This window comes from Myodes glareolus, chromosome 12 (assembly GCF_982192425.1).
Source record: "Myodes glareolus chromosome 12, mMyoGla1.1, whole genome shotgun sequence".
Classification (NCBI taxonomy): Eukaryota; Metazoa; Chordata; class Mammalia; order Rodentia; family Cricetidae; genus Myodes; species Myodes glareolus.
The window spans coordinates 82,564,174-82,576,913 of NC_142037.1; the positions used below are offsets into that span (position 1 = coordinate 82,564,174).

A 12,740-nucleotide genomic window follows, 5' to 3' on the forward strand; every position below is an offset into this window, starting at 1 on the left:
TGATGCTCCTTGTGAGTCTCCCCAATACACCGACCGACGGAAGCCTGTACGGAGTACACATAGCTCTGGGGAGGAAGGCTATCTGTCTCTCAAGAACAACCACATTCAACTGCTCACCAAATACGGTTTCTGCAGACTGTACTCTAAGGCTGGGCTCCCCTAAATCTCTTAGGGAAGACAATGACTTCTGGCCTCGCTATGCCAGGCTCAGTGCCCAGTGTGTGACAAGTGGGTGCACAGTGCTCAATCTCCTCAGACTCAGAGGGTCCAGAGCAGTGCATGAGGACTCAGCATGCAGACACAGAAAGCTCATGAGAAAGCCCCGTGCGTGACGCTCCCGACGCCTCCACAGACAAGGGCTGTGACTGGGGGCAAAGCTGGGCTTTGCTTGTCTGCTTCTTAAGATAGCATGCCAGAGAATCTAGACACACCCAAGGAGCAGGGAATCTCTGGGGTGTGGCAGCAGTGTCTCAGCTCCATGGAAGACAAATTCACCCCTTCGTCAGAAATCCAAGACCTGACCAGATGTGCAGAGACGCCTGAACGGCCTGAACGGCCAGAAAGAAGCGCATGAAGCAGCTGAGCGATCGATCACTTGCATTCCTTTTCTTTTAAACTGGAGGGAAATGCAAGGGCAAGCGTCTGCCCCACACCTACCTACAGGAGTGTCATTTGACTCCACAGCTGATGAAAGAAAAGCTAATTTACAAGAGGGAAAAACAAATGCAGTAAATAAGACAGAGCTCTGTTAAGTAGAAGAACTTTAAGATGAAAAACAAGTCATGATGTCTATGTCCAATAAACCCAGACAAGCTTCTGACCTGCCCTCATCTGTATGGTTGTCTCTAGGTTTGCTGAAAAGCCAGTTTCTACGTAAGATTTTATCAGGGTTGGTGCAAACGAAAACTTTGTACACACACACAAACATACACACCAAAAACACTCAGCCCTTAGTAAAGTCAAATTATGGGATAACATTTGGATCAACACTTTTCTTCTAACAAACGATACAGCTCTCTTTACGAGACAGTGAACCACGTAGAGGCAGCTTACCTTGGTATCTCTGAATCCTGCCTTTTCCAAACGGCATCGGCAAGTTCAAAGGAATATAGTGTTCATGGTTGCACACGACACGGAGAAACTCAAACTTGTACTCAAAGAGAGTCTGCAGGAAGAAAGGCTTAGACATGAAAACCTCGCTGGATACTGTATACTGGATTCTAATAAACCTATTAGAAGCAAAAGCACACAAGCATTTAGTGCTAGCTCCATGGCCCAGCTCCGTGGTCCATGAGGACCAACCAGATGCTTGTTTCACTACAGCTGTTAGCATGGTTGCAGGGATTTGTGTGGAAACCAATAACACACTGCACTAAATAACGCCTTCAGCAGACTTTAAGGCATTTATAATTTACGCTCCTCTTGTATAAAAAGGGATGTTAAGTAGCTTACAATTACACAGATTCAATACAAATTCTTAAAAAACCAGTAAGCTGGAGGGTAACAAAGCTAATTCTGTCAGAAAGGCCTCGTGGTTAAGTCTTTGGTCTTAGCAGATGACCTGCGGTCCACGCCACACAGGCTTTGGGTTGTTAGTCATCCTAGGTGCTGAAGAACAGACAACATCAGGAGAACCCTTCTTGTTCAGGGCTACTGACCCCTAATACATTTATGCACACAAACAAGGGTCAGCATATCCAAGGAGGGGGGCGTGAAGTGTGCCTCTAGGGGAGCAAAGGAAACTTCTGATGAGAATGGAGAGGAACAGGGCCCAAGGGCAGCGCTACCTTCGGGTCTCCAGGAGCAAAGCAGCTGATGTAGTTGTTGATCTGCTTGAAGACGAAGCCCCTGTCCATGAAGGTGAAGCATCTCTGCGGGTCAACAAGCCAAGAGCCATTAGCTGAGACTCATGATTTGCAGAACCTTGGCTTCTGGATTCTCAAATCATTCTCTGTTCCTAAGTTTATGCTTTGATATAAACACACACCTTCTACTTGTCAGAGGGCTCCCATCATCACTCTTCTGGGTAGCTACTCAGAAAGCCCACCACAGCGGTGCCCTCTCCCTCTGGAGGTGCCCACCCTGGTGCCCTCTCCCTCTTGAGGTGCCCACCACAGCGGGTGCCCTCTCCCTCTGGAGGTGCCCACCCTGGTGCCCTCTCCCTCTTGAGGTGCCCACCACAGCGGTGCCCTCTCCCTCTGGAGGTGCCCACCACAGCGGTGCTCTCTCCCTCTGGAGGTGCCCACCTTGATGAACACAGCGAGGCTATGATTGGCATTCTTAGATGCCTCTGGGTTATCTCGAAACTTCTGTGTGATGTGTGGCATTAGCATGTTCACCACGGTCTCCACCGCGTGATGATAGGAGGCTGGAAATCTCTGGTTTCGTAGTACCTGAAAGAGATTCAGAACAAACGTGCTTTAAGAGGTAACACTTAGGGGTGGAGTTACCCCAGCTCCAAGGCCATTAAAAACCAAAAGAGTTCTAATCTAACTTTGTCTGGAACTGGACAAAGTGTGCTAATCTCTTCCTAATGCAGTCTGGTGAGTCTGCTGGAGACACTATTTTATCAACACTGGGGAATGGGAATCTCCCAGCAAAAAATTTAACCCAATTTAAAAAATCAAATTATAGTAAAGTAATTGAATCTGTATTACAAAAGTGCTCAGATTTGTCAAATGTTTGGAACTGCTTTGACAAGACAAAGAGAACCTCGGTAATTCATCTAAGTGAGGATAGAAATTCTGATCTAAGAGCTTCAGCATGAAAAGGGGCAGGAGCCTGTATCTCCTCTGAGCATTTGGATGCTAGGGCTTCACATTTCTCAGACCCTATTTTAGTCTTTATCCAAAATTTAAAAAGCAAGCCTGTATGTATGTGTGTGTGCAGGTCACAGAACGACTCTTAGGAGTTTCTCTGTACTCCTACCATCTGGGTTGCAGGGACTGAACTCAGGTCACCAGGCTTGGTGGTCAACGTTTTTGCCCACTGAGATGTCTTGCTGGCCCTTCTCAGACAAAGCAGGGGCTAGGTTTAAGCTCTGAGTATTCAAACCACACACACACACACACACAGAAGCACATTAGCTAAATGTGGTACTTGGTCCTTACTGACATTCTGACTCAGTCAAGCTAACTGTAAAATGACATTTTAGGGGCACCCGGGGAAAAGCTGAATATAGTGAGGTGTTAGATGATGATGGAGACATATTGCTAGCTTTATCTCAGAGTCATGTAAGTAGTGGTGTCCTGTAAAAAGCCTTCCCCACTGGAGAGGACCCAGCGAGGGTGAGGGTCGGTGCGGGAAGCCAGAATGGCAGAAACGCTGTTAACAACGCAAGCTGAACTGTGGGTAACATCGAACTCATAAAGCCACCCTCTCCACTCTGTTTCTTAGACGAATCTCTGCCATGGGTTCTGCCATTGGGTTTTCATTTTTAAAAGTGCGGGTGAATGATGGGCAGTTCACACATCCACCCATCAGTAACGCTGTTACCAGTCACACTATAATGGTCACTGGAGCCTCTGAAGGCTGTGGGAATCCTCGCGGCAGCCGCAAACAGCTACAGCAAGGGGTTCTGTTTTGACAGTAAAACAAACGAAGGCCTTTTTATGTGGTAAGGCACACATTTGGAGGCAGTAAACATAATAAAGACCTCGGTAATTAGATGTTTTTATGGAGTTCACTATAAACCGAACAGAAAGGGAAAATAAAATCTAGGCTAATGGGCTAGGGTGCAGAGTGGGAATATACGAGAAGACCTCTAAGGCAAGAGCCCAAGACACAGACTTCCAGGCAAGCAGTATCTTACTCCTTAGCCACAGCCTGGCATAAGGTTTTACTGTGGGATAATGCTCTTGTACACTGTAAAGATTTGTCACCCATATTGGTTTAATAAAACACTAATTGGCCAGTACCCAGGCAGGAAGTATAGGTGGGGCAACCAGACTAATGGAGTTCTGGGAAGAGGAAAGGACAGATAGTCACCAGCAAGAAGCAGAGGAAGCAAGATGAGAATGACTTACTGAGAGAAGGTAGCCACGTGGCTAAACATAGATAAGAATTATGGGTAAGAGGTAGTTAGTAATAAGCCTGAACAATAGGCCAAACAGTTTATAAGTAAAATTAGCCTCTGTGTGTTTCTTTGGAACTGAATGGCTGCGGGACCAGGCAGGACAGAAACTTCCATCTACAAAGGTTCCGCATCACCACTTCTGTGGTGTCCCCACCGGCCTGGGCACTGCCACCTGATGCCCTAATGGATGCTACCTGTAAGGGTTTTCCTGTCCAGTACCTGTAGCTGCAGGACCAGGCCCCTCTAGTCCATATACTGTGTACTCTGTCCATGCCCTGCTGTAAATGTGGAATCTGGGTGCCTCTGTGTGTGGGAACTCCATGAAGACGCAGGCCTGGCCCCAGCCTTGTTGTCACATCCCCGTGGACCCTGCTGTTAAAAGTAAGGTTTCGAAGTGTCAGGTCCCCTGGAACTGGAATTACAGCTGTGAGCCACCATGTGGTTGCTGGGAACTGAGCAGGGGCCTCTGTGAGAGCAGTAAGTGCTCTTGGCCAGCGAGCAATCTCTCCAGCCCCAGGTTTCACTTTCTAGCCCAAGCTAGGCTTGATCTGACTTTCCCAGGACTTGGGATTACAGGCATGAACCACTATACCCAGTTAAGTTCAGACTGTCCAAGTGCAAAGTTTGGCACATTCTGACAGACGAACAGAGTTGTGTAACCTCCATGATCAGGGAGCCATCTCTCTTCTCCCAGACCCATTCCTCCAGGCTCAGGTCCCGACAATGGTCAGTTTTCTATCCATGTAATGGGTCCTTTCCTAGATTGTCTTAAATATAGATGAACTCATCGGCTACTTCAATACTTATAAGAGCTGCCCTGCTGCAGAATCCTTCTATACACCATGAATATGTATTATTCCGATTGGTTTATTAAAGAAGCTGACTGGCCACAACTAAACAGGATAAGGTTAGGTGGGAGGGCCAAACTGGGAATGATGGGAGGAAGAAGGGCGGAGTCAGGAGTCACCAGTAGACAGGGAGAAGCAAGATGGCCATGCCATGCTGAGAAAAGGTACTAAGCCATGTGGTAAAACATAGATAAGAAATATGGGTTAATTCAATTAATAAGAGTTAGCTAGTAAAAAGCCTGAGCTATTGGCAGAACATTTATAATTAATACTAAGACTCAGTGTGGTTATTTGGAAGTGGGCTGGAGGGACAGGAAAACTCTACCTGCATTGCCCATGTTTTTGAAAGAATAAGTATTTTGTTTTTTGTTATTATCAAGTGATATTCCATCATGCTGAGTCACCATCCAATGGGCTCTTGGGATGTTTCCAGGTCTTGGCTGTGCACACTCATGCCTGGGTCTTTGTGTGGATGTGTGCTTTCATTACCTGTCAGTAAACGCCCAGGAGGGAATGGCTGGGGTGAATGAACGTTTTTATCTCCATGTCTCTTACTCATTCACTACACATTCATATTGCTGAGTATGACTGCTGCATAAGACTCGTTCCCTTCCCCTCTAAGTGTGGCACCCTTCAAGGTCCAGTTCATCTCTATCTCTACCTTGGCCTCATCATGCTTGGTGTTCTCTCTCTCTCTCTCTCCCCATCTCCCTCCCGCCCCCCCCCCCTCTCTCCCCATCTCCCTTCCCCCCCCCTCTCTCTCACACACACACACCTTCCTACACTCTGTTCTAACTGTCTCAACTGAGTAGCTCCTTTCTCCAATGATCATGGCAGCTTCAGGGTGGAGGACATGCCCTTCATCCTTTTACGTTTTTTCTTCTGCATCCCATGGCTAACAAATAAATAGCTACTCCAAACATGTGTGGGATGGAAGCATGGGTGGGAACAGGTCACACAGACACAGGAGTGTTCAGACTTGCTTTAGGGAAGCCCAAACAATCTATTTATCTTCAGCCGTATGTTTAGTGCACTTTTTAAATAAAAATTCTTGCCCTGCATGACGGCTTAGCTGTGGCACTTAGGACATAAAACACATTTACCTCTGTGGCTTTCCACTCCCTTCTTAAGGACACCTGTGGGGTGCCAGGCCTTGGGTTGGCACAGCGTGGGAGGAAGGAAGTGGGAAGCAAGTGTGAGGGAATTACAGTTTCTAAACATAAGTGAGAGAGAGACGTTCCCAAAAACATCGCCCACGGATGCAGAGTCAGAGAACTTCCCAGCAGGCCCTGCTGTCATGGGTTTTACACCTTCCTTAAAAACCCTTTGTGAATTCCAAGCACCTGCCTGTTCTGATGGTCCCTCTGACGCACAAGTCGGGCTCAGTCACACGCAATGGCCCCTCTGATGCACGAGTCGGGCTCAGTCACACGCAATGGCCCCTCTGACACCCGAGTCGGACTCAGTCACACGCAATGGCCACTCTGACACCTGAGTCGGGCTCAGTCACACGCAATGGCCCGTCTGACGCCTGAGTCGGGCTCAGTCACACACAATGGCCCGTCTGACGCCTGAGTCGGGCTCAGTCACATGCAATGGTCCCTCTGACGCACAAGTCGGGCTCAGTCATACACGATGGCCCCTCTGATGCACGAGTCGGGCTCAGTCACACGCAATGGCCCCTCTGACACCCAAGCTGGGCTCAGTCACATGCAATGGTCCCTCTGACACCCGAGTCGGGCTCAGTCACACGCAATGGTCCCTCTGACACCCGAGTCGGGCTCAGTCACACGCAATGGCCCCTCTGACACCCGAGTCGGACTCAGTCACACACGATGGCCCCTCTGACACCTGAGTCGGGCTCAGTCACACGCAATGGCCCCTCTGACACCCGAGTCGGGCTCAGTCACACGCAATGGCCCCTCTGACACCCGAGTTGGGCTCAGTCACACGCAATGGTCCCTCTGACACCCGAGTCGGGCTCAGTCACACGCAATGGCCCCTCTGACACCTGAGTCGGGCTCAGTCACACGCAATGGCCCCTCTGACACCTGAGTCGGGCTCAGTCATACACAATGGCCCCTCTGATACACAAGTCGGACTCAGTCATACACAATGGCCCCTCTGACACCCAAGCTGGGCTCAGTCACATGCAATGGCCCCTCTGACGCCTGAGGCTCAGCGTCAGAAGCTACAGGTCCACCTTTTGGAGTAGCTTTCGGATGCTAGTTTCGACTCTTCGGGGAAGGCTTCAAATGTAGTTGACAGAGTGGGGCCTGGAAGGTGGACACCTCGACTTTCCACCGTGGTCAACATTCAAAGAAAGCAAAATGGTTTACCCACTAATTCTTCTAGGCCACTGTGTGTGGGCAGGGTCACCCCTCTGCCATCAGGAATGCACACAGATGGACACTGTGTGTGGGCAGGGTCACCCCTCCACCATCAGGAATGTACAGAGATGGACAGTGTGTGTGGGCAGGGTCACTCCTCCGCCATCAGGAATGTACAGAGATGGACAGTGTGTGTGGGCAGGGTCACCCCTCCGCCATCAGGAATGTACAGAGATGGACACTGTGTGTGGGCAGGGTCACCCCTCTGCCATCAGGAATGTACACAGATGGACACTGTGTGTGGGCAGGGTCACCCCTCTGCCATCAGGAATGTACAGAGATGGACAATGAATGTGCCCACCACAGCTCCGCATATTAGACCCCAAAAGTAACAACCAAAGCTGCATCAGCTCCTGACCCAGCCCACGGCTCAGGGCACCGACAGGATGAGGGGTATCTGGGTACGGTGCCAACTCTCAGGAAGAGTCACTAATGAGGAAATCAAAGACTGCAACAGAAAGATATCAGAAAAATTCAGGATATTTGGACTAAAAATATAAAAACTCAAGGATCTGAGCCAAGTTTTGGAAGAAAATCACAAATGAGAAAAGAACTTCTTCTCTAAACTAAGAACTGTGTGTCTGTGATGTGTGTGTGTATGGCGTGTCTGTGGTATATGTGTGTGTGTCTGTGATGTGTGTGTGTATGCATGTATGTATGGTGTGTCTGTGGTATATGTGTGTGTGTGTGTGATGTGTGTGTGTATGTATGTATGTATGTGATATATGGTGTGCATGTGGTATATGTGTGTATATGGCGTGTGTGATGTGTGGTATGTGTGTGTGGTGTGTATGTGTGGTATGTGCGTTTGTGTGGTGTGGGTGTGTGGGTGGGTATGTGTGTATGCACACAGCACTCGCAGAAGCTCTGTGTCAAGAGGCCTGGATGGACGGGTATTGGATGGACGGGTCGCCTGTGGGAAGCAGGCTGTCCCGTCTAACACAAGCCAGGCAGCGCTAAGATGGAAGATGCACATCTTTTACAGCTCAGGAGGGCTCCCAAGTCCCCCTCACTCAGTCCCACCATCGTTCCACATCCTATTTTGGAGACCAGAGCTCTTACAGGCACAGCAGCATTGAGAATTTTTTTTTAGATTTCTAAAAACTACCCTCTAAATATGGCTTCGGGACTAAGATACAATTAAGGCAGGGAAAAGGCTGCAGCTCCAAAGACAGGCACAGCAATCCTTAGAGCAGGGGTGTGGGGAGCCTGGCACAGGCTGCAGAGGGTGGAGCACCTGCCAGTGGCTGCTTGCTCCAGCGTTCACGGCTCCATGGAGCCACATGCTCTACAAGATCATTCCACGGCTAAGTGGCCCCCTAACCATATGTACGTGGCCCCCCTAAATACCTTTATTTTTAATACACTGAAGGGCTACTGGCTGAGCAAAACAGACAGATACACTCAAAACAGAATGAAGCTACCATGTCCTCCAAAGTTATCATATTTATCTAGGATTAAAATATAGAAATTACCCCACAGCTTTCTTGTACTTTGAACTACATTTCCCGAATCCATATGTTGAAGAGGAGCTTTTTCCTAAGTGTGGGCTCATGTACCCCGCCCCTATTTCCCCGTGTAGGCCTGCGTGTGCCATAACATGAACGTGGAGGTCAAGGGACCATGTCAGGCATTGGCTCTCGCCTCCCACTCACTGGAGCAGTACTGGGATTATAGAAGTATGCTGACATTCCTGGCTCTCCAGGGCTCTGGGATTTGAGCTCAGGCCCCTATGTTCTAGAGCCATCTGCTCACCGAGTCAGCTCCCCGGTCCGCATGCTTAGGTCCTAGCACACCGAAATCCTGGTGAGGGATATACTCGGAGACAGGGTCTTTAGAGAAGAGAGTAAGGTAAAGTGATATCACCAGGGTGGGCAGAACCCAATGCCACAGGTGTCATCACAGGCATAAAGGCCTCAGAGAGGCCAACCCCAAGGAAACTTTGGGGTAGAACTTCTACCTTCTAAACCCTGAGGAAGTAAATACCTATTTTCTAATCCAGGGGTACTCTACAGTGGCAACAACGGAAAGCTGCAGGCTAGAATCCTGTGGCACTTACGACACATTCAGCTGGAAAACAATAAAGTCAAACTGGTATGCGTGAGAGCGCACATTTGGCTGCATACTGCTCGAGTCTTCCTTGGCAGGGTGGTTTGGCACAAACTTAGAGGGTTCACATCTCTGTGCAAGGCAAGCACCCTCCCCTCCATCTGGCATCTCCCTGGGCACTAAATATGAAAATCTTTAAGTGAGATTGAAAAGGGAAAAACAAACAAACAAAGAAAGCAACTGGCGAGGTCCAAGGCCTGCTCAACAGGTGAAGTACGGCTGCTGGCTCTGCTGTACCAACCTTCTGTTCCAGCAAAATGGAGGCCCTTGCCTAGGCTTCCTCTGAGGAACTGGAGCCCTTGAGCAAAAGTCAAGGTCTTGAGCCTCTGATGTCCCCCCTCAGGGCTTTCTTTCCCACCATGAGATTGCAGCACACACATCTGCAGCGCCCATGCAGCCCCACCACAGGCAGCCCCGCAACCCGAAGCTTGGACAAGATTCTCCCACTCTCCATCGCCCTCAGCTGCAACAGGGCCACAGTTCACTGTCACGGGGACGACTCCTAACTCCTGTCTCAGCAGCAGCTCTCCCGGCCACCAAACAGTGACACTGCCAGTGCATGCCCTACATTAGGACTTGAGAGAAGCTGCCGTGAGCCTCGGAGAGCTAAAAGCCATGTCATAACTTGTCCACAGACAAGACCAGGTGTTTGGGGGAATGAGCCTTGTGACAACAAATGGACAAGGGTCACAGTCACATAAACACCCAGGCACCCCCAAAAGGAGGCACTGAAGGAGGGGGAAGTTTGAGACTACATATATCTGTCCCCAAAGAGACGAAGCATATTAGGGCCTATATCTGGTTCCGGAGGATAGGTGGTTGGTGAGACGCAACCATCTATAGACAGAAATACCGACAATGGTTGTGTCTTTAATAAACACCAGGTGATGGCATTTTACACTGATGCTTAAAGCAATCGGTTCCAGTTCAAAAAGCTTGAAGATTTCTGAGCTAGTCAAAGAAAAAGACACACTTTTCTTTGGATGTAATAACCTAGTAACCAGTCAGGAGCCAACAGGGTCTCGGAGCTGGATGTATTGTCAAACTTCCACTCATTGACTGCAGGATTGGGGCAAAGAATTCAAACATTCCAGCCTTAGTTTCTTTATGGAAAAACTGTACTTCCCCCACAGGACTGTGAAATATTTTACTATGTAACATGTAAAACAAGCCTGTCTGTGGCACACACAAAACACAAACAGGCGTGAACAAGCCTGTCTGTGACACACAGAAAACACAAGTAGGCGTGAACAAGCCTGTCTGTGACACACAGAAAACACAAATAGGCGTGAACAAGCCTGTCCGTGGTACACAGAAAACATAAATAGGATTGAACAAGCCTGTCTGTGGCACACAGAAAACACAAATAGGCGTGAACAAGCCTGTCTGTGACACACAGAAAACATAAATAGGATTGAACAAGCCTGTCTGTGACACATAGAAAACATAAACAGGCATGAACAAGCCTGTCCGTGGCACACAGAAAACACAAGCAGGCATCAACAAGCCTGTCCGTGGTACACAGAAAACACAAAAAGGCGTGAACAAGCCTATTCGTGGTACACAGAAAACACAAGTAGGCATGAACAAGCCTGTCCGTGTACACAGAAAACACAAGCAAGCGTGAACAAGCCTGTCCGTGGTATACAGAAAACACAAAAAGGCATGAACTATCGACCCCGTGGAAAATACTTCCCGTAACAAGCCAGCCCCCATGTGGAGTAACATACCTTAACTTTGTTGTTTTCTATCAGATGCTGAGCCATGGATTTTATCAGCACATCAAAGAAAAACCACGAGTACTAAAAGGAAAAAAAAAACAGAAATGATGCACTGTGAGGAGAGAGGTGAACTCTCCACACTGATGATAGCGGCAGGGACAAGCCAGGGCCGGTGGTGGCTGTCTGCTCCCTGTATATATCCAGTTGCACATAGCTGCACCCCAGGAAACCGCTGCACCCCAGGAGACTACTGCCTCAGGAGACCGCTGCACCCCAGGAGACCGCTGCACCCCTGGAGACTGCTGCCTCAGGAGACCGCTGCACCCCTGGAGACGGCTGCACCCCAGGAGACCGCTGCCTCAGGAGACCGCTGCACCCCTGGAGACCGCTGCACCCCAGGAGACCACTGCACCCCAGGAGCTGCACCCCAGGAGACCGCTCCACCCCAGGAGACAGCACGCCGCCATCTCCAGCAAGAGGCTCCGTCCTTTCCTCTGACGTCGTCTTGCTTAGCGACACTGCCCTCAGCCTCCTCACAGGTGTCTCCCCAGCATCCCCTGACTTCAGCGGATGGATGAGGTGACTCTGAATACGCTAATTCATTCTTTATGGCTCCCATCTGAGACCCAACTAGTAAACTTGGACCTGGAGGACAAATTCTGATCGGCCATATTTAGCAGTGTTGGTGGCTACTGTCTAGAACTGTGTACAAATAGACTCAGCTGTAGGCTGTGGAATCTAACTTCTCCTTCCTTTCATCTTTACATCTATCTATCTATCTATCTATCTATCTATCTATCTATCTATCTATCTATATTTTCTGAGAGAGAGAGAGGGAGGGAGGGAAGGAAGAAGGAAGGAAAGAAGGGAGGAAGAGGAGGGAGGGAACTCTCAGCTCGTGCTGATCACAGCTCATCGTGTGTGGCAGGATATCCCTGATCCCCTGCCTGTCTCCCCAATTTTGGGATCGTGGGTGTGAGCCACCATACCCAGTTTCTATTCTTTGGTTTTTGAAAATAGTTAATTAGTAAAAACTAATTTTTTTCCCCCAGAGATACAGTTCATGCTAACCAGGCTGGTCTCAAAATTGTGCGCTCGAGGATCTGTAGGGTTTGGGAGAGCAATGTTCCCCATGGGCTCAGGCAGGAGGCAGTAACACTTGGTCTCTAGTTGGTGGCACTGTTTGGGGGAGGTTATGGAGTCTTTAGGAGGTGTGGCCTTGCTGGAGGAAGTGTGTCATTGGGTGTGAGCTTTGAGGGTTTATAGCCTTGCCCCACTTCCAATACACACTCTCACTATCTCTCTCTCTCTCTGCTCTGGGTTTGTGGTTCCTCCCTGCCTGCTGCTGTCCGCTTCTCCCCACAGAGTACTCTAACTACCTGAAATCAAAAGCTGAAATAAACTTCCTTCATGAAGCTGTCTCTGGTCATGGTGTTTCTCAGAGCAACGGAAGACTTGACTGAATCAAGATCCTTCCTACTCCCTGAGTAGCTGGAACCCCAGGCAGGTGTGACCACGGCTAGTTCTCAATCTATTTAACTGTGACACAGAAATTATATATAATTATTGGGTCAACCCTTAATGCCTTAGTATGTCT

The 12,740-nt window shown here is 49.0% G+C and overlaps 1 protein-coding gene across 18 annotated transcripts in view; it reads right to left on the bottom strand.

The window, feature by feature from the left end:
* Positions 1-12,740, bottom strand: part of Dock9 (dedicator of cytokinesis 9) — a 253,384-nt gene that overhangs the window by 65,478 nt on the left and 175,166 nt on the right. For all 18 annotated transcript variants that reach the window (XM_087912328.1, XM_087912327.1, XM_087912321.1 and 15 more), the window contains exons 27-30: positions 11,153-11,224; positions 2,247-2,393; positions 1,788-1,871; positions 1,054-1,165 (exon numbers count right to left, since the gene is read on the bottom strand). In XM_087912328.1, the coding sequence (XP_087768454.1) occupies positions 1,054-1,165; positions 1,788-1,871; positions 2,247-2,393; positions 11,153-11,224 (415 nt within the window). The remainder of the gene's footprint in view (positions 1-1,053; positions 1,166-1,787; positions 1,872-2,246; positions 2,394-11,152; positions 11,225-12,740) is intronic.